This window comes from Dama dama, chromosome 9 (genome assembly GCF_033118175.1).
Source record: "Dama dama isolate Ldn47 chromosome 9, ASM3311817v1, whole genome shotgun sequence".
In the NCBI taxonomy this organism is placed as follows: Eukaryota; Metazoa; Chordata; class Mammalia; order Artiodactyla; family Cervidae; genus Dama; species Dama dama.
The window spans coordinates 25,097,353-25,115,607 of NC_083689.1; the positions used below are offsets into that span (position 1 = coordinate 25,097,353).

At 49.2% G+C, this 18,255-nt stretch overlaps 1 protein-coding gene across 1 annotated transcript; it reads right to left on the reverse strand.

The window, feature by feature from the left end:
• Positions 1 to 15,664: 15,664 nt before the first annotated feature.
• On the reverse strand, positions 15,665 to 17,786 carry IL13 (interleukin 13). Its single transcript, XM_061149323.1, has 4 exons — positions 17,644 to 17,786; positions 16,621 to 16,674; positions 16,277 to 16,381; positions 15,665 to 15,918 (listed from the first exon to the last, which is right to left on the reverse strand). Exons 1-4 carry the CDS (start codon positions 17,773 to 17,775, stop codon positions 15,811 to 15,813), a joined length of 399 nt encoding a protein of 132 aa, XP_061005306.1. The 5' UTR covers positions 17,776 to 17,786; the 3' UTR covers positions 15,665 to 15,810.
• Between the last annotated feature and the right edge of the window lie 469 nt (positions 17,787 to 18,255).

An 18,255-nucleotide genomic window follows, 5' to 3' on the forward strand; every position in this document is an offset into this window, starting at 1 on the left:
GTGTGACTCCATACGCAACATGCCAAGCGAGGCAGCTCATCAGAGCTTCGGTGTCCAGCTTTACTGGGGTGTCATTCAGTAGATGTGACTGATTGAATCCATGGCCTCTTGGTTGACCTCATCCTCCAGCCTCCTCCCTGGAGGATGGGCTGATGACACAACAGCTTAATAGTGTAACTGGTCTCCAACTTGAGTGGCCTTACTAGCATGAACTGTTAGGTTCTGCCACAAATAGCAAAGACACTCCTGTAACTTGGAAGATCCCAAGGATTTACGGGCTACCTCCAGGAACTGGTGACAAAGGACCTGTCAATTCTTTATTCAAAGGTTTTAGAGGTTACCTCCCAAGAGCCAGGGCAAAGGTCAAACTTCTCTGGGTAAGTTCTTTTTTTATTTTTTATAATACTTCTTTTTTTCCCCCAGTTTTATTGAGATACAATTAACATGTCATTGAATAACATAATGATTTAAATTATATTTATCAATATATTGGAGAAGGGAATGGCAACCCACTCCAGTATTCTTGCCTGGAGAATCCCAGGGATGGAGGAGCCTGGTGGGCTGCCGTCAATTGGGTCGCACAGTCTCGGACACGACTGAAGTGACTTAGCAGCAGCAGCAGCAGCATTGTGAAATGATTACAGTAACTTAACATGAGTTCTCTCATATAGATATAAAAAAAGAAAAAATATTTTCCCTCATGATGAGAACTCTTAGGATTTATCCTCTCAACAACTTTCAAATACTCCATACTAGAGTATTAACTATAGTCATCATGTTTTATGTTATACCCCCCAGTTCTTATTTACAGCTGTAAGTTTGTACCTTTTAAAAAAATTTTTTTGTTTTTATTTCTTTCTTTCTTTGGACTTCTCTGGGTATTAGTTTTGGCATGTGGGATCTAGTTCCCTGACCAGGAATAGAACCCAGCCCCTTGCATGGGAACTTGGAGTCTTAGCCACTGGACCACCAGGGAAGTCTCTAGTTTTTACTTTTTGATTGGCTTCATCCAGTTCCCCACCTATGGTAACTAAAAATCTGATCCCTTTTTCTATGAGTTTCGTTTTTTTTTTTAGATTCATATATAAGTGAGATTATACAGCATTTGAGTTTTCACTTCAGTGTCTATCTCTGTTATCATATATGGCAGGATTTCCTTTTTATGGGTGAATAATATTCCATGGTATATGTACTGCAACTTTTAAAATTCATTTGTCCGTGATGAACACAGGATGTTTCCATACCTTGGCTGTTGTAAATAATGCTGCTTTGAATATGGGAATGCAGGTATCTTTTTGAGTTAATGATTTTGTTTCCTTTGGATACATTTCCAGAAGTGAAATTGCTGGATTATGTGGTACTTCTTATCTTTTAATTCTTTGAGGAACCTGTATAACTGTTTTTCGAATGGCTTTGCCAGTTTGTGTTCCTACCAACAGTGCATGAGGGTTCCCTTTTCTCCACATCCTTGCCAATGTTCTCATCTTGTTGATGCTATTCTAATAGATGTGAGGTATTATCTTATTGTGGTTTTGATTTGCATTTCCCTGATGATCAGTGTTGTTGAATACCTTTTCCTGAACTTGTTGGTCATTCATATACCTTCTTTGGAAAAGTGTCTATGCAAGTTTTAGACATTTTAAAATTTGATTATTTGTGTTTTTTGCTAGGGTATGTTTATTTTTTGCTACACCAATAGGGGGAGTTAATGAGAAGGGCAAACTTCCTTCTAGGATAGATAGAGACTTCAAATCCAGATTAGCTATCATTTGGAGTAAAATGGAGCCTAGTTCTTTTTTAAGAAAAGGTTCAAGGGGTGTAGAGCACACCTCTAAAGCCTTGAGGTTTGAGGCAGAGCTGGAGAGGAGGAGAGTTCACCAGAATCCCAGCATGTGTGGGAGGCAATAGAAAAGCTGTCTACATATTGAACAGTTGTTTGTTTTTTTAACCTTTGCTGAGGGCCACACCTTGGGCTTGGGGTTCTGGGGTTAAAGATGTGAGTCAGAAAAGGAATATAATTTGGTATCCATAGCCCCGAAGCAGAATACAGCTTCTTTTTTGCTGTTTCAGTGGTTGGATGAGGCCAGAGAAAAAAGGATAAACTCTCCAACCTATCAGGAGTGACCAGAAGTTCCCCTCAAAGAGTAGCAGTTAAAAATGGTCACCCTGCCTGCAGGGTGGAACCATGCATGTGACCGGGTGTTCAGAAGCTGGGAAGGTGGGGACCTGCATGTCAGGGACAGCAGCCAGCACCTAGCCATGTGAGACAAAGGAACCTTTCCCAGCCTGCGGGAGCTGTGGGGCAGGATGGCGAGGCAGGTGGGGCACCACTGAAGTGTTATGTTCCAAAGGACAGCATTTGAATCTGCACAGGCTGGGGAATTCGTCTGCCTCCCCCAGTGTTGGGGGGAGCCATAATGCTGTGAGTGGACAGAGGTTATGCCTTGCAGGCCTCAAAAAGAAAACAAAGTCGAGATCGAGAGAAAGAAAGCAAGAGTGAAAGTTAGTTGCCTCAAGCCAGAACTGGGCGAAGCCTGCAGGTTACCTTGACTTCCTGAATTCCTAGGTTTCGGCACTAAATATGATCTCAGGTGGCATCGGCTTGCAGCAGCTTGAAGCCAGGCTTCGATTTCCCACCAGATTGAGGTCCAGTCTTAGCAGTGAAAACGCCAAATCCTAGCCGCTAGACCAGTGGTCAGTGACCAGGCCCTGACCATTTGACTTTTCAGAAAAAGAATTCTCACAAAGATGGAAAGAAGTGAAACAAGTATTAAGTCCTTATTAGGAGGAAAAGAAGTCTAGTATGTGCAGATAGACACACAGCGGACTCAGAGAGAGAGTCGCTGAGTCTTGCCCTTGTGGTGAAATAATTTACCTCAGATTCGTACTTGAACCCATGTGCTGGAACTCAAACCCAGCCAAAACCCAGTTTGGGACTTGAATCCACATGACTGAGACTCAAACCTGGCCACAACCCACAATCTTCCAACGAAGGTCACACACCTGGTTTCTGGATTTAATGAAGCTCAGGTTCTTTGTGTCTTAGTGCATGAAAAATTTAACTAGAGGCAAAGTGATAGGCAAGAAGTACATTTATTAATATAGGATGCTTGTAAGAGATGCAATGGGGCAGGCAAGGGAGCTATGCCCTGAGGATTTAGTGAGCTACAATTTTATGTGCGTGCTTAATCCTCAGTCCTGTCCAACTCTTTGCAACCCTTTGGACTGTAGCTTGCCAGGCTTTTCTGTTCATGGGATTTTTCAGGAAAGAATACTGGAGTGAGTTGCCATTTTTTTCCTCCAGGGGATCTTCCCAATCCAGGAATAAATTTTATAGTCAGAGGAAAGTGGGAGAAGGGAAAAGATCATCTTCTTTGAGTAGACGTGAGGCTTAAATTGTTAGCTTCTTCATATCAGGCAGGAGAGTATCTGACCCTATGAGATCAAACTAGGATTTTCATAGCATTTATTTGAATCAGTAAAGAGATGGTGACATTTTTCTTTCACTTAATGGCCTGAGGCATATCTCATGCTTTTATTTATAAGCAGTCTTTATAGTTAAGCCTGCTTCATGGTGGGATGTGACTTTTTTTCTTTCACTTAATGACCTGGGGCATAGCTCATGCTTTTGTTTATAAGCAGGCTTTACAGTTCAGCAAGGCTGCTTCATTCAATGACATTCCAATAGATCATTAACTTACAGTGGTCTCCCAAAGTTTCTTAGGTTTCCCTCTATCTACAGTCCCCTACTGGGACTTCTACAGCTACCTGTGTAACTGTCCAATCCCTGTCAGAGACGGTTTGAATTACTTTTATGGGGCATTTCTTTCAGGTTTTCTTTGGCCAATCATTTTGATTTGTCTGGTTAAGAGTCCGTATTTGGCATATCTCAGGATCCTCCCACCTGTGCACACACATCAGTTATCCAAAGAGGCCTGTGTGTAGCTTGGCATCAGTTAGCATCACTCCTCTTCTGATCTCCAAGGAGGCTTTCTGCTGGTGTGTAGTTGGAGAGGTCTCTTGACTTCGAGTGAGAAAAGTGTTTTTGGAAGGGCCCAGCCTCCTCTCTCAGTTGTCCTGCTATTCTCATCTTGGAGTTTTGGTCCATGGGGGATGAATCTACTATCAGTGTACCCAGGTGAGAGGGGGTGCCCATCTTCCTGCCTCTGAATAGTTAGATTAGAGAAGCAAGGGATTAAGATCAGTAAAAGACTTATAATCAGAGGCTCAAGCACGGGTGGGAATCTGGTTGTACAAGGTCAGCATATCTTTGTTATTTTCAGGTTTTAAACTTTAGCATCTTTCTCTATTTCTGTAATGGAAGATCTGAACCTATTGGTCCCAGACCTCATTCTTGGATTGAAAGGTCTTGGTTGCAGATGCCTGAGAAAAGGGGGGTTATAAGAGAATGGAAACCTCCTCTTAGAAAGTTTTTAATACCTTGTGGGATCCAGGAAAACAAGTTAGAGAAACCATTTTCAATTTCCCCACCCACATTGATTGGGTGGATTGGTGGTGAATTGTCTGTTGAAGCCAGGTAGCTTGCTGTCAATTTTTTTCCATGTTGATCTCTACCTGGGAAGGAGTGTTAACGTATGTGCAACAAGAAGTGTTGACAACTGCACATACTCCTCCTCATTCTGTCAACAGATAATCCAGGGCCAGACGGTTGTCAGGTACCACCTTGACCAGCGAATCTAGAGACTTCTGTAAACTAGTAAGAGAACTAGTTGTGGCAGTAAGAGATAAGTTTTGAAGAACATGTTGGTGGGCGTCTGCTCCCCACCATGGTAATGAGGTGTACCCACAGAGATAGGCATGTCCATCTGGGATACCAACAGGTAAATCTCGAGTTAGTTGAGTAAACAGTTTAATGAACTTTCCCAGTGCTTGGATTCATTTAAGGAGTGGATTGAGAAAGGAGTAATCAAGGCTCCCAGCATACACTGTGTGGACATGGAGTTATTGTGTAGACAATTGTGTAGACAGGTCCATGGTTTCTTATCTATTTGGCATATGTTTGCTGGCAGGGCACAGCAGACTAACAGGCTTAAGAATTTAAGACCTAGCCATCTAACTGGACCTAGCCAACTCATTGGAAAAGACCCTGATACTGGGAAAGATTGAGGGCAAGAGAAGGGAGCGACAGAGAATGAGATGGTTGGATGGCATCGCTGAATCAACGGACATGAATTCAAGCAAACTCTGGGATATAATGAAGGACAGGGAAGCCTGGCACGCTGCAGTCCATGGGGTTGCAAGCAGCTAGACATGACTTAGAGACGGAGCAACATCCAGTTCTATTGTTATGGGATGTTTTCCAATCATATACTCAATGTATTCCATCCATGTCCATCCCAATACCTGTTCCTGTGAGGTGGATCCTTCTTCCTTTCTTCAGGTAGCAAGTTAGAATTTGAGCTCACAGAGGTAGCTGGAATTCTGACTTAGGAGGATCCTTTATAAAGTGCTGGGGTGCTTTAATGCCAATTCATCCTCCCAGTTTGAGTTCATGTTCTCCTTCTGTTGCTAAGGGGAGGATTAGGGAAGAGGCATTAGAATTTTCTTTAGTAGGAAAATGAACAGTTCTAATCCTGTACATTACTGCTCCGAGCCTTGGGTCTCTGGTAGAACCAATTTCCATCAGGAACTTGGCTAAAATTCGTCACGGGATAGACAGGTTGCCATGGCCCATGATGAACTTAACTCGGGATAAACAAGTCCAGCAGTCAACCAAGTGGAGGAAGCATGAGTTCATGCAATGGGGAGTTGAGAGTTGTATGTCCATCCTACAGGTTAAGGGAAATAGGCATAGAGATGCTAAGGCAGTTAGTAGTTTCACAGTACCATCAGTCAGGGTCAGTCAGTCAGATAGTAGCTATGGGTACTTAGCCTAGGGTATCAGAAGTATTTTTTATCCTTTTTGAATAGCAGCTTCAAGTCTTGTGGTGGCCCACTCATCTGCCTGGAACTTTCAGGCTCTTCTGGGTCCTCTGGATCCTGTAGAGACTTGGAGGGAGGGCTGGATTCCCAGGGATGGCTGGAATGTGGGCCTTGAGGTTCCTGTAACATATCAATGGAGATAGGTTTGATCCTGGATGGATGAACCCGGTTGGTGACCCCCTGGAGTTTGACTACCGTAGGGGTGCTCAGCAGGACTTGGTAAAGACCCTTCCATTTTGGGAGTCGCTGGTCACCTGGGGACTCATTTTTCCAGGTCTTTAAAAGTGCCCAGTCTCCAGGTTTTACAGCAGGGTAACTGGGACTGTCATCTGAAAAGGGCCTTATTACCCTTCTGCCATATTCTTATATAGCCTTCTGGACCTGGCCTAGGTTTATAATGTATTTAAGATGAGCCTTGGTTTCTGGGTTAGCATATCCAGAGTAAGGAATGGTCATCTGTATGTCATTTTGAAAGGGGTTAATTTAGTGGTTATTTTAGGAGCTGCCCTGACCCTTAAGAGAGCTGTTGGCAGTAGGCAATACCACGACCCTGAGGCAGGAGGTAGATGGGCCCCCATTCCGTGGAAAAATGATAGGATGTTCATCTCCTGTGGACTGAAATTCCTCAATGAGAATAGCAGGACAGTTGAAAGAGGAGGCTGGGTCCTGCCCAGGTCACATATTTATTACTCTTGGAGTCAGGAGACCTCCCACACCACACATGGGCAGAAAGGCTCCTTGGAGGTCAAAAGGGGAGTGATGCTCAGGCTACTCATAGGCCTCTTTGGTCAAATCCATCTTGGCTAAGAGATGCATACGCACTCACAGGAGGATCCTGAGATATGCCAAATATGGACTGTGACCCAGGCAAATCAAAATAATTGGCCAAAGGAAGCCTGGAAGAAATGCCCCATAAAAGTAATTCAAACTGCCTCAAGGGCACGACTCGGCGACGCTCTCTCTGAGCCCACCTGTGTTCTGTGCTGTTTCCTCCTAATAAGTACCTGACTCGTTTCACTGCTTTGTGTCTTTGTGGGAAAGACAAAGTCTCTCTGCAAAGTCAGATGGCCAGGGCCTTGTCAGTGACCTGGTTTAGTGCCTAGGATTCGGAGCTCTTACCCTGTGACCTGGCCTCAGCCTCTGGCGGGGAGCCAAAGCCCTGCTTCAAGCCCCTGCAGGCCGAGGCCACCCGAAATCAACTCCATGAAGGGCGGCTGTTCTGGAGGCCCCCAGATCACCCAGTGGGCCAGCTCCCGTCCTGCTGGTCCTGGGCGCTCTGCTTGCTTGCTCTGTGGGCTTAGACACGCCCCTCAGCCTCCTCTGTCTGGTGGGGATCATAGTGGAGCTCGTCTCTGAGGTTGTTCTGAGGAATAAAAAAAGTTAATGTTTTTGAAGTAGTGAGTCAGATTAGTGCCCGGCGCCTAGAGAGTGCTGTTAGTTAACGTTAACCATATCTTTGGTCATCTGGACGACTGTGGTACTTTTACTTGTTAGGCAAACTTGAGTCCGAACAGCACCAGTGGAGGTTTTTCCAGTGGCCACTTGCCCACCCATGTCCCTCTTGGATGCATCTCCTTCTTTGAAGCTCCATTCCTGTTTGGAGAGTCACTCTTAGCTGCTCCACTGTGGCCCTTATGATTATTTATCTCGATTCATTACAGGAAACAAATACTGCAGTGGCACCTTATGCAGAAAGCTTTGAATGCAGGAAAGTAGATATTATAAAAATGTTGGGAGGTTAGAGGGAAGGCTCCAGGCTGGGTTCAGAACTCTAAAGAGATGGCCCTCAGGGAGGACTGCTACCCGTGAGGCTGCCATTACAGGCCTGGAGCCCAAGAATGTCCTCAGGCTGCCATCCGGGGATCCTAGGGCTACTGCCTCCTAGCACCTACAAACTCCTCCAGGGGGAACCTTGCCTCCCTACCCCTAGTCCAAGGGAATGGAAAATGGTGTCTGCACACACCCGCCCCCCCACCTCCCTTCTAGGAGAGCAGTTACACCCAGACTGTCACTAACTTCAGGGGCATCTGAGAGCTGTAGTTGTGAACATTCAGGGGAAAGGCGTGGAGGGTGAGCAGAGCAGCCCAGTCTCTCTGGACCCTGGCTGGTGATTCTGCCTCTCCCACCGTCTCCGTGGCTCGTCCCACCCCAAGCCCTGCTCCTCTTCTGTCAGTTGTGCCAGACGACACCCACAAGAGCCCTTCCACCTCCTATGGGCTTCTTCATGGAGACAGGTGATACTCCTCCAAGGGGGTGATGCTTAGTAGAGACTGGAATATATAGGGGACTGGAGGGTGGGGAGGGCGCTAGGGCAGGGGTAGCAGTGAGAGACCTACGGAGGGTGGGGTCTCCCTGAGGAACCAGGAGAGCCAGTGGGTCGTGGGGAGGAGGGAGCCAGTGAGAGCACTGCAATCATCCTGTGAGGGAGGGAGCTGGCATGGAGGGTGAGACAGTGAGTGCTGTGGGTCTGGGGTTTACTCAGCAGCAGTAGAATAGTCTAGACTCAGTGGGACCCAAGTCTCAGCTCTGTCACTTATTCTCTGGGTGACCTTGGGAAAGGGTGACCCTGTCCAGGCTTCTCTGTCAAACTGGAAAGATTATCTGAGGTAATAAAGTGTTTGGTGTGCCTTCCATGTGGGAAACCCATAGATGCCAGCTAGCATTTTAACCTTTATCATTGTTATCATCATCATCATTGTTACTATTAATGGCACTTAGAATTGGCTGAATATGGGGAAGAGGAAGAGGACCCCAGGATTCTAGCTTGGGGAACCGCTGTTTGCAGAGATGGCCATTGAGGGAGGGAAGAAGGGTGGGAGGCGGCTATGGACTGAGGCCCCTGCTGCTGGGTCTGCAGCTCTGAGCTGAGGAGGGGCTGCATGGTAGACAGAGAGTGAGGGGATGCCAAGGGAACAGTCCTGCCTGGGGTGGGCAGAAAGGGGAGAGGGGGGACAAGAAATGACTGTGGCGCTTCAGTGACACTGGAGGGAGGGAAGGAAGAAAAGGTAGGCAGCCCAGAGCCCTAGAGGGAACCCAGGCGTGAGAGCCTTGGAGGACAAGTGAGAGGTCAGCAGTGTCAAGTGTTCCTCAGGGTCAGGTGAGATAGGGCGGAAGGGCTTCTGCTGGATTTAGTGATGGGAGATAATCAGTGACATCACAGAGATGGCTCCTGGAGCGTGTGGGCTCATGAAATGGAAACAGTGGCATGGATACATTCTGGAAGGCAAGCTATGTTGGGGTATTAGCTGCAAGGGATGGGGAACAACACATGATCAATAGTTATTTTTTTAAGTGGGGCACACTTGAGCACAGGCTTCCTTTGTAAACGTCAATTCCATTCTTCCGGGTGCTTGTGTGTGTGTGTATGCATGCCGAAATGCATGTGTGTGAGTTGCTCAGTCATCTCCGATTCTGTGTGACCCTATGGACTGTAACCTGCGGGGCTCCTCTCTCCATGGAATTCTCCAGGCCATTCCCTTCTTCAGGGGATCTTCCCAACCCAGGGATGGAACCTGGGTCTCCCACATTGCAGGCAGATTCTTTACCGCCACCAGGATGCTCATACCCTGGTGCAAACCTGCTGTGCCCTACACCCAATTTGCCACCAAAGTCTCTGCCTTCAGACTGCAGTCAGAATTGAATGATGTGCTGGCTCAGAAGTGGGACAGGTAGTGCAGAGATGGATGAGGTGATAACTTTTTTTTCTAAGGTTTATTTATTTAATTTTTTGGCTGTCGTGGGTCTTTGTTGCTGCGTGCTGCCTTTCTCTCGTTGCAGAAGGTGGGGGCAACTCTTGGTTGAGATGCGTGGGCTACTCTGTGGTGGCTTCCCTTGTTGCGGAGCACAGGCTCTAGGCACACGGGCTTCGGTGAGTGCGGTGTGTGGGCTCAGTAGTTGTGGCTCTGGAGAGCTCTGGGGGGCTCTAGAGTTCTGGTGCGCAGGCTTGGTTGCTCCACCGCGCGCAGGGTCCTCCCAGACCAGCGATCCAACTGGTGTCCCCTGTGTCGCAAGGCGGATTCTTAACCACTGGACCACCAGAGAAGCGCATGAGTTGCTAAGAGTTGAAGTTGGACAATGGATATCTGAGAGTTACTTTTGTACATTTTTGAAAATTTTCTATTGTAAAAGATTTTTAAATTTTATATGGATAGAAAAGTTAAATATATATTTAATATATACATTTATGTACTATACAATATACATGTATTTATAATTACTGTGTATCATATGTAATGTAATGTTGATGTAAATGATGTATACAAATAAGTATATATCAGTATACATCTGACTCTGACCTCCCCTCACCACATGGCAGCCCCTGCTTGCCCCCTAACTGCTCTTTTGCCCCCACAACACTCGCTGTCCCCTGCACGTCCTGTGTTCCCTTGTTTGTGCATCCTGTCCCCCCAGTAGAAGTAACCTTGTTTTTTCCACCATGAGTCCTCAGCTCCTAGAAAAGTGTGTAGCACCTAATAAAGGCCTCAGGAGGTCCTTGAATGAATGGAGCTCCATTTCACAGAAGGGCAGCTGAGACTCTGCCTAGGTCACAACAGGGGAAGTCAAGGGCACGGCTGGGACTTGAATCCAGGGCTGTTTGGATGCTGAAGTCATTGCCCTGAACCCTTGGAGAAGGTAAGGGGAATGGGGTTCTGGGTGTAGACCCAGGGAGGACCCCTGACAAGGGGACAAGGAAAGGAGGGAGGCAGGCTGTGGACTTGGTCTTTGCCAAGCAGATGCTAAAGCAGTCCCTTCTCCTGAAAGAGAGGGAAGCCGGCTGAAGAGTCTGCAGGAGCTGTCCATCTGCCCCCAGGGCACCTCAGTCTCAGAGCTGGGCTGGCAACCCACCCTTTCCTCTCTCTTCCTGCTCTGATCCCCTTGGCCCCAGCTCCAGGCAGGTTGGGCTAGATGAAGATTCCCAAGAATAGGACATCTTCTCTATGTTTGGCAGTATAGGATTTGATTGGTTCAAGAAGGTCCAGCCTATGTGGGGAATAGTGTAGGACCTCCTACGTCTTGGCCCCTACAGAAGGCCCCCTCCTCTCCTGAGTCAGCCAACCCCAGGGAGCAGTTCACCCTGAGCTGAGGGGTCCTGGGCTCTGCCTCTCGTGTGCACTGCTGGCCCTTCCCAGCCCCAGATTTGATCAGCTCCTTCATGGACGTGGCATCAATTCCATGTTCTGTTGCTTTATTTTTCTAATTATATTCGTCTTTGTCCCCCAGTGGGAAATGAACGTATGCTCATTGTTCATAGAAAATGTGGGAAGACAAATTAGAAGAAAGAAAAGGCAATGAATGAGAAACTGCTTTTCTAGTACCGTAACCCCTTCTGGCCCAGGGCCCTCTGGCCCACCAGTGGCCATCAGCTCGGCTCTACAGGGTTTGCTACAGCCAGCTCAGGCCTTTCCACCCTCGTAGGTTTCAGGAAGAACCCTAGGGCCCCCACGTTGGTCCAAGTGATGCAGAGAGCAGAGCTGACGAGAGTTACTATATTTAATTTTGGCGTCTGCGTCACTGGTGACCACACAGTAGCATTTGCCCAGGCAACGCGGGCTGGGGGCGTTTCTGAACGATGCTTTGAGAGAATCACTTTCCACAAGAGAAGACACTCAGGAGGGGAAGGGAGAGAATGCAACAGAAAGTGAGGTCGTAAGTAGAAAATTGCTTCTGGGATTTCAAATGGCTTCGTCATGGGGCCCTCCCTTGCTGCCGAGAAATCAGTTGATCTGGGAAAGTTTGTTGCAAACCCTGTGCTCTGTTGCTTTTGGGTGGAGCCGAGAAATGAGTGAAGATAATGAGGCTTTATGACTTTTATTTTTCAGAGTAGGAGTGGGCAGCATGTGTGGGAGGGGTGATACAGCCAGCAGTTCTGACACCAGCTTGGACCTCTGGAAAGGCTGGCTCCCTGGCCTGTGTATGCCAGGCCGGGCCACCCTGTTTGGACATAGTCAGCCTGTACTTGTCCGGGTCTTCTTAGAACGGAGTCAGCTCAGGGGAGGAGTGGGTTTTGAGTTTGTTCAAACTGACCAGCAAATTCAGATCATGACCAGAGGGCACTTCCCCATTGATCATAATGAAAAAGTGATAAGCTGATGGATTTGATAAACCCCAGCCTTCAAGCCTCTTGGTCACAAGGAAACAAGATGCAGGCCCTTATCCTCCTGGGTCCTGAGCAGTTCAGACGGCCAGCCTCAGAGAAACCCCCAAGGTGACTCGGAATGTTTTCTGACACCTCATCTGAGCAGCAAACAGAGGTGTTTGGCACCAAGTTCACTGGAAACCCGAGTGTGTGTCTCACTTCTCACTTGAGCCCCAGCCCCTCTTCTAGTGAAACCTCCCAGGCCTGGGGTTCCTGGGGTGCCAAGGGGCTCCCCACCCTGGGCCCCACCACTGCATCTCCCTCCCACTCACCAAGGATTCTGTCTCTTCCGATGCCCCTTCTCTCTGGGCCCTGCTTGGGGTTTACCTTGTGCATGAAAGCTGTGAGGCCATGTGGTTAGAGAAAACTTCCAGCAAGTACCCAGCGGGTCAGTCCCCAGGTGCCGATGCTCCCAGCCACAAGAGCTGACACATACCTTTTTTTTCCTCTTTCTTCCTTATCTCATTCCTGACTGGCCCACCTTCCTGTTGCCAGCAGCAGAGGCTTGATTCTGTGGCTCTGTGAGGTCTGTCATCTCTGGAAGCCCCCGGCCCCCTCCGGCTCTCCGCACACCCCTGGAGACCACAGGCCCCTCTGCGGACAGTCTCGGAGGAGGTGCAGGCAGGGAGCTGCTGTTGAGGATGCGGCGCGCTGTGGACCCCTAGTGGTGGGGTCCAGGCAGCCCTGTCGGGACTGTCTGTGCATCCCCGCCGCCGGGCCCTCCTGAGTGCGTGGTGTGGGAAGCCCTAAGGGGTCCTCCCCTAGGTCAGCCTCTGTTCCAGCCTTTGTTCTCAAGAAATTCACGTGGAATTTTCACTGAAGTCTTTTCATCTTCGTTTTGGACAGACCAATGCCCTGCTTGAGCAGGGAGGATGTGGGTCAGAAGTGATGCCACCAGAGAATGGATCACTAAGTATTGTGTTAAAAAAGAAAAAAAAAATCACCCTAGAGAAGGAAATTGCAACCTGCTCCAGTGTTCTTGCCTGGAAAATTCCATGGACAGAGAGCCTAGCGGGTTACAGTCCATGGGGTCTCAAAGAGTCAGCTGTGACTGAGCACATCAGCGCATACTGTGGTGTAAAATGGGTCTTTCCTTTTGTATTCCTACCAGAAGAGTTTGGGGCTTCCAGTTCTTCCATGTCCTTGCCAATATGTTTAGTCTTTTTTTGTTGTTGTTGTTGTTGTTTTTTTTTGTTTTGTTTTTTGTTTAGTCTTTTTTAAGCTTTTGACTTTTAAATAAATGTGTGGCATTAAAAAGATCAATCTTCCATAAATAATACTCTTTTGACTTTATAAATCTTCAAATTTCTGGATGAAGGAGGATGGCAGAGATCTCACTCCTACTCCCGCCCTGACATTCGAGCTTTCCCCCTCCCAGGGTAGAGCACCCTTCTCCAGATGCCATTGTTTTGTTGTTGTTCAGTCGCTAAGTTGTGTCCAACTCTTTGCAACTCCATGGTTTGCACCCCATTGTTTAAAGACTTCTTTCTTTCTGCTGCTAAGCTTTGAGTACGTGTGGTGTCTTGGTCATCACTGTCCCAGGCTGGGGAGGTGCGGGCCTCAGGCAGTCCTCAGCAAATGCAGTGGCACTTGACAGGTTCTGAGACCTCTTGGGCGCAGAGACAGTCAGTTCCCACCTTGGACAGCCCATGGGACGCTCAGCTCCCGTGCCTATTCCCAGGTCTTCCCTCTCTGGGCTGAGCATCCCCAGGTCCCTGCACAGTTGACTGTGGCTTCCTCCCTCACCTCTGTCTAGGTGCAAATGAGGGGTTCATTCTATTTGTGAGTGGTCCCCGGAGCCGTGCACTGTGGTCGTCTGCCCCCTGGACAGGTCCTGCCATGGTCTCTGTTGCCTGAATCATGCATGGCATAAACTCTCACTGCTCCTGAGTGACTGTCTCCACTGACTTGTGAACATCACTGTAGATGTTCCCCCAGGGTTCTGGGCTCCCCAGGAAGTGTGCCTGCCTTCCACTCAGCATCTGAGACTGGTCTCTGATGACCCACCACCTATGGCAAGAAGCATCTTGTGCTTTCAAAGATGCACAGTGTAAACCATTGCTGATGGGTATGCCCATTAGCTGTGACTTGCTGTGACTGGCTGCTTCCTGCCCTCCATGTGCTGGCCTTGACTGAAGGAGAAGCAAAAAGATCTGCTGAGGGGAGCAGTCTGACCTAGGCCCTGCGACCTTGGCTCTCCACCTCGGTCACTCCACAGACCAGGGACCACAAGTCAGTGGTACTCTTTGCTCACAGAGATGGTGAGTGTGCACACCACAAGAGGTGTCCAGAATTGAATGGGCTGTCCCTAGAAAGTAAGTAGTGAACTACTCATCAAGGGAGGTGCCCAGACAGGCTGGTGAAAATATTATAAAGGTCGTGGATTCAGGCCAGATGGCATTTGAACAGAGGAAGGCAGGGTAGTTAAATATGTGAGCTATGGAGTTGGAGTGAGTTTGGGGTTCACACCCTGGCATTGCTCCTGACCAGCTGTGGGACCTTTGGTAAGCCACCTCCTCTTCCCTGAACATCATAGGGTGATACCAGAAGGCGAGTGGGTGGTGCCAGACAGAGGCTGGCCACCCATCAAGAGCTGTGGTCATGAGACCACTTCCGAGGTCTCTGCCTGCTCCAGACATCCTCTTTGAACCCCGACACCCTGGCCCATGCTTCCTCTGCCTCCCTGTGGGTGGTGGGGGGGGAACTTCCTCCTGGCCAGGTCTCTTCTCCCCAAGGGGTCTGCTTGTTTTCTTTCAGCCTAGGTCTCGTCCCTCACTCCCCCCTCCACTCTTATTCTAGGCCCCTTCCTCCAGCTGGCCTGCTTCCCAGAGAGCTCCTCAGAGTTTTAAGAACACAGGCCAGTATCCCCAAAAGGCCAAAATAAAAAGCAAACACCATCAGATCTCTTGTCACCATCTTTATTTTAGCTTTTAGCTTGACAAAATCAATGAAACAGTTTATTCAGTGACCCCCCCCCCACTCAGTCCACACATACCATATGCAGTGTTCTAGACTTCTATATATTATTAACTCTTTGATAACATATTTTAATACTTAACTTTAAATACAAGGAAAAATAATAAATTACTTGGCTGAGGGCCCACTGCTGGCTGTCAGACAAGAGTGGCTACTCTGGCCCTCTCTCCTGTCCTCTGCCTTGGCCCCAGGACCCTAGTGAGGTAGCAGAAGTTTGCATACAGTACTTACTGCCAGGGATTCCTAATGCCCACTGCTTTAGTGCTGGAGCCCCAAGGCTCCAAGTTCTGGCAGTAACAGTCCCTCCTAACCCCAGTACAGACAAAAACACTTGTTTAAATAACACACAATAATAAATAAGGCCAAGAAGGAACGTGCCTGGGCTGCTCTCTGCCTCAGTTGCCCCTGTGTAAAGCAGGTGACTCCTCCACCAGGTGTCTAACAAACACTACAGTTTGTTCTGAGGAGGGAGAGGTCATGTGGGGCAAGGTCCACCCTTGTCCACCGAGCTCGGAGTCCTGGATGGAGGAGGCCTGCAGGGCGGAGCCCCGGATATCAAGGTACAGGGCAGCTGAAGTTGGCTAGGCTCAAGGCCGGCAGTGCAGGCTCAAGTCTAAGCTAAGGACGTCTTATCCCCCCTCCCTAACCCTCCTTTAGTCTCCCCAAGGAATTTCTGACATCTGAAAGAAAAATAAATCTGCAATTTAGATGGTCAGGATCTGCCTCTGCAGATAATAATGCTAGCTTTTCATATTTCAGTTGAATTTTCCCTTGCGAAAAGCAATCCTTGAATGTGTGAGCAGGTCTTTTAAAAACTGGGCCACTTCAATTTTGGTGTCTCGGACGTACTCACTGGAAACCTGCTGCAAGGCAAAGAGGCCAGCATGTTGGTGGGACGCCAGAGTGAGGACGATCAGCATCCCGCAGGGGCTTTCCACTCACCTACTCACCGGCTGGTTCATTCTCCACAAAAGCCCCCATGAGGTGGATACTGTTATCACCCACATTTTACAGACGTGGAACTGAATGAAGCTCAGGTAGGAGTTGGGACCCCTCAAGCCCATGTCTGGGAAATCCCAAAGCCATGTCCCTGCTTCCACAGTGGGCCCACCCCTTTGTGGACACATGCCTCAGATGCTCAGCCAGGTTCCTCTGGGGCTCCCAGGGTGAGCCCAGGGCTGGCAGAAGTGGGTGCCATGTCAAAGGACGGCGGGGCCTTACCTTAGCTGAGGGCTGGTGAGAACAGAGCGCACTCAGCATCCTCTTGGTCCTTTGGATGACGCTGCAGTTGGAGATGCTGATCAGGGAGTCCAGGGCTGCGCAGTACTGTGGGGGGTGGGGGAAAACACCAGTGAGTCAGGCTGAGTTCAGTGAGTCTGTAGGAGGAGGGGAACTGAGCGGCCTGGCGGAGACAGGTCTGGCTGGTGGGGGAGCCCAGATTATGAGGGGGCAGAGTGTGGCTCTTGCAGCTTGCTTGGAACGCCCCAGTCGTGTGAGCGAGGCTCAGAAATGACCTCAGAGGGCTGCAGCCCTGGCCGCGTCCCCGCGGTGTTGGGGGTCCTCACCATGCTGTTCGTCAGGTTGAGGCTCCACACCATGCTGCCATTGCACAGCGGCACCTGAGGGAGCAAAGACAGCAAGCTGAGTGCTGGCAGGGTCCCAGGCCAGGCCTCCACAGCGATCAGGCCCCACAAGCATTCCCAGGACAGCAGGGGCAGACCTGGGCCCTTCAGTGTTCCCGAGCTTCATTGCCCGCTCTGCACAGTGTGGGAGACCCCTGTCCAGGGGCTCAGAACTGAGAAATGCTGAGTGACACACCAGTGAGGGACAAGCCTTGCCTGAAGCTCGCCATAGCCGTGGCGGGGGGCAGGTGACACTGGCGGGGGCCTGCAGGGAAGGCCCAGGGCTGGGGAGGGTGAGCGCAGAGGTGCCCAGCCAACCTGATGGGAGGTGATGGGAATCTGGTCTGGAAACGACCTGCCTTCTGAACTGGCGATACTACAGTTCAGAGCATGGGCACTCTGGTGTCAACCAGTACTGGCTTGAATCTGACTTTGGTCATTTAACCTCACTGATGCTTAGTAAAATGGGGTATCATACGTGTCTCTTGAGGTGGTTGGCAGCAATGTCATAAGATGTAAAGCCCCAGAAATGGGCCTGGCACATTATTAGTGCTCAGAAAGTGTGGGCCGTCACCACTGGGGAGAGGAGCTGACCCCACTAATGCATTCTTCCATATGAATGGGCTTAACTAAGATGCTGTGAATAATGGCCCCATCATGGTGTTCAGATCTAGTTGGCAAATGCCAAATAGTTCTAGGAGGGTGCCAGCTCTTCTCTTCTTTCCTCTGTTCCAAAACCACTGAGCAGGAGCTGACCGTGGCAGGCAGGGCCAGGCCAGGGGAGCAAGTGGTCCCTGGGGTCTCTGCCGTATTCCTTCATGGGTCCATCCATATTGCTGCACCTCACCCCCAGCCTGGTTCCTCTCCCTCAAGGCCAGACTCACCTTGCAGTTCTCAGGGCTTCTTCCTTGAGAGCCCGCCACCCCTGCCCCCTCAGAGTTGGGACCCTGGCCCACAGGCACTCACCTTCGGGTTGTGGGTGATATTAACCAGCTCTTCAATGAGCTCCTTGAGGGCTGTAGGGTGAGGCACAGGGCCCGGGGAGGCGAGGCCACCAAAGCAGGTAAGAACAATGACCGCAGTCAATAAGAGCGCCATGGAGCCTAGAACAGCACAGGAAGAATTGAGAAGCAGACACATAGGCTGGCCTAAGCTGAGTGTCTTGTGGCCTTAGCCTCTTGTGGCAGCTTTTATAGGCCCAAGTGGTGACGCTTCACACCCTGGTCTCCGCTTTGTCGGGCACTATCTACAAACCACATCTTTACTCATCTTAATTTTACTTTGTGGAAAATCCAGTGTCACATAAAGGAAAGAATTTGATTTCTCGTGGACTTGTGACTGAGAAGGGTCTACGGCAGGTTTGAGATCTGGGTGAACTTACTGCAGGGGTGAACGAGAGGACCCTGAGGGCAGCCCGATGTCAACTATACCAGCTGGAACTCCAGCACTTTTAGTGAGTGCCCACCCAGCTCCTGTCCACAGATCTCTTTGGGTCACCAGAAGTGCTGGAGAGACAGTGCTCTGATCACAGTCTATCAGATGTGGGAATCTGGGGGGATTATTTTTTCATTGAACAGT

Excerpts from the sequence above, each read along its gene's own strand:
- IL13 (XM_061149323.1), bottom strand. The coding sequence starts at position 17,775 with ATGGCGCTCTTATTGACTGCGGTCATTGTTCTTACCTGCTTTGGTGGC. Across the intron at positions 16,675-17,643 it reads ATATCACCCACAACCCGAAG|GTGCCGCTGTGCAATGGCAG; the intron begins GTGAGTGCCTGT and ends TTGCTCCCTCAG. Across the intron at positions 16,382-16,620 it reads TCAACCTGACGAACAGCATG|TACTGCGCAGCCCTGGACTC; the intron begins GTGAGGACCCCC and ends CACCCCCCACAG.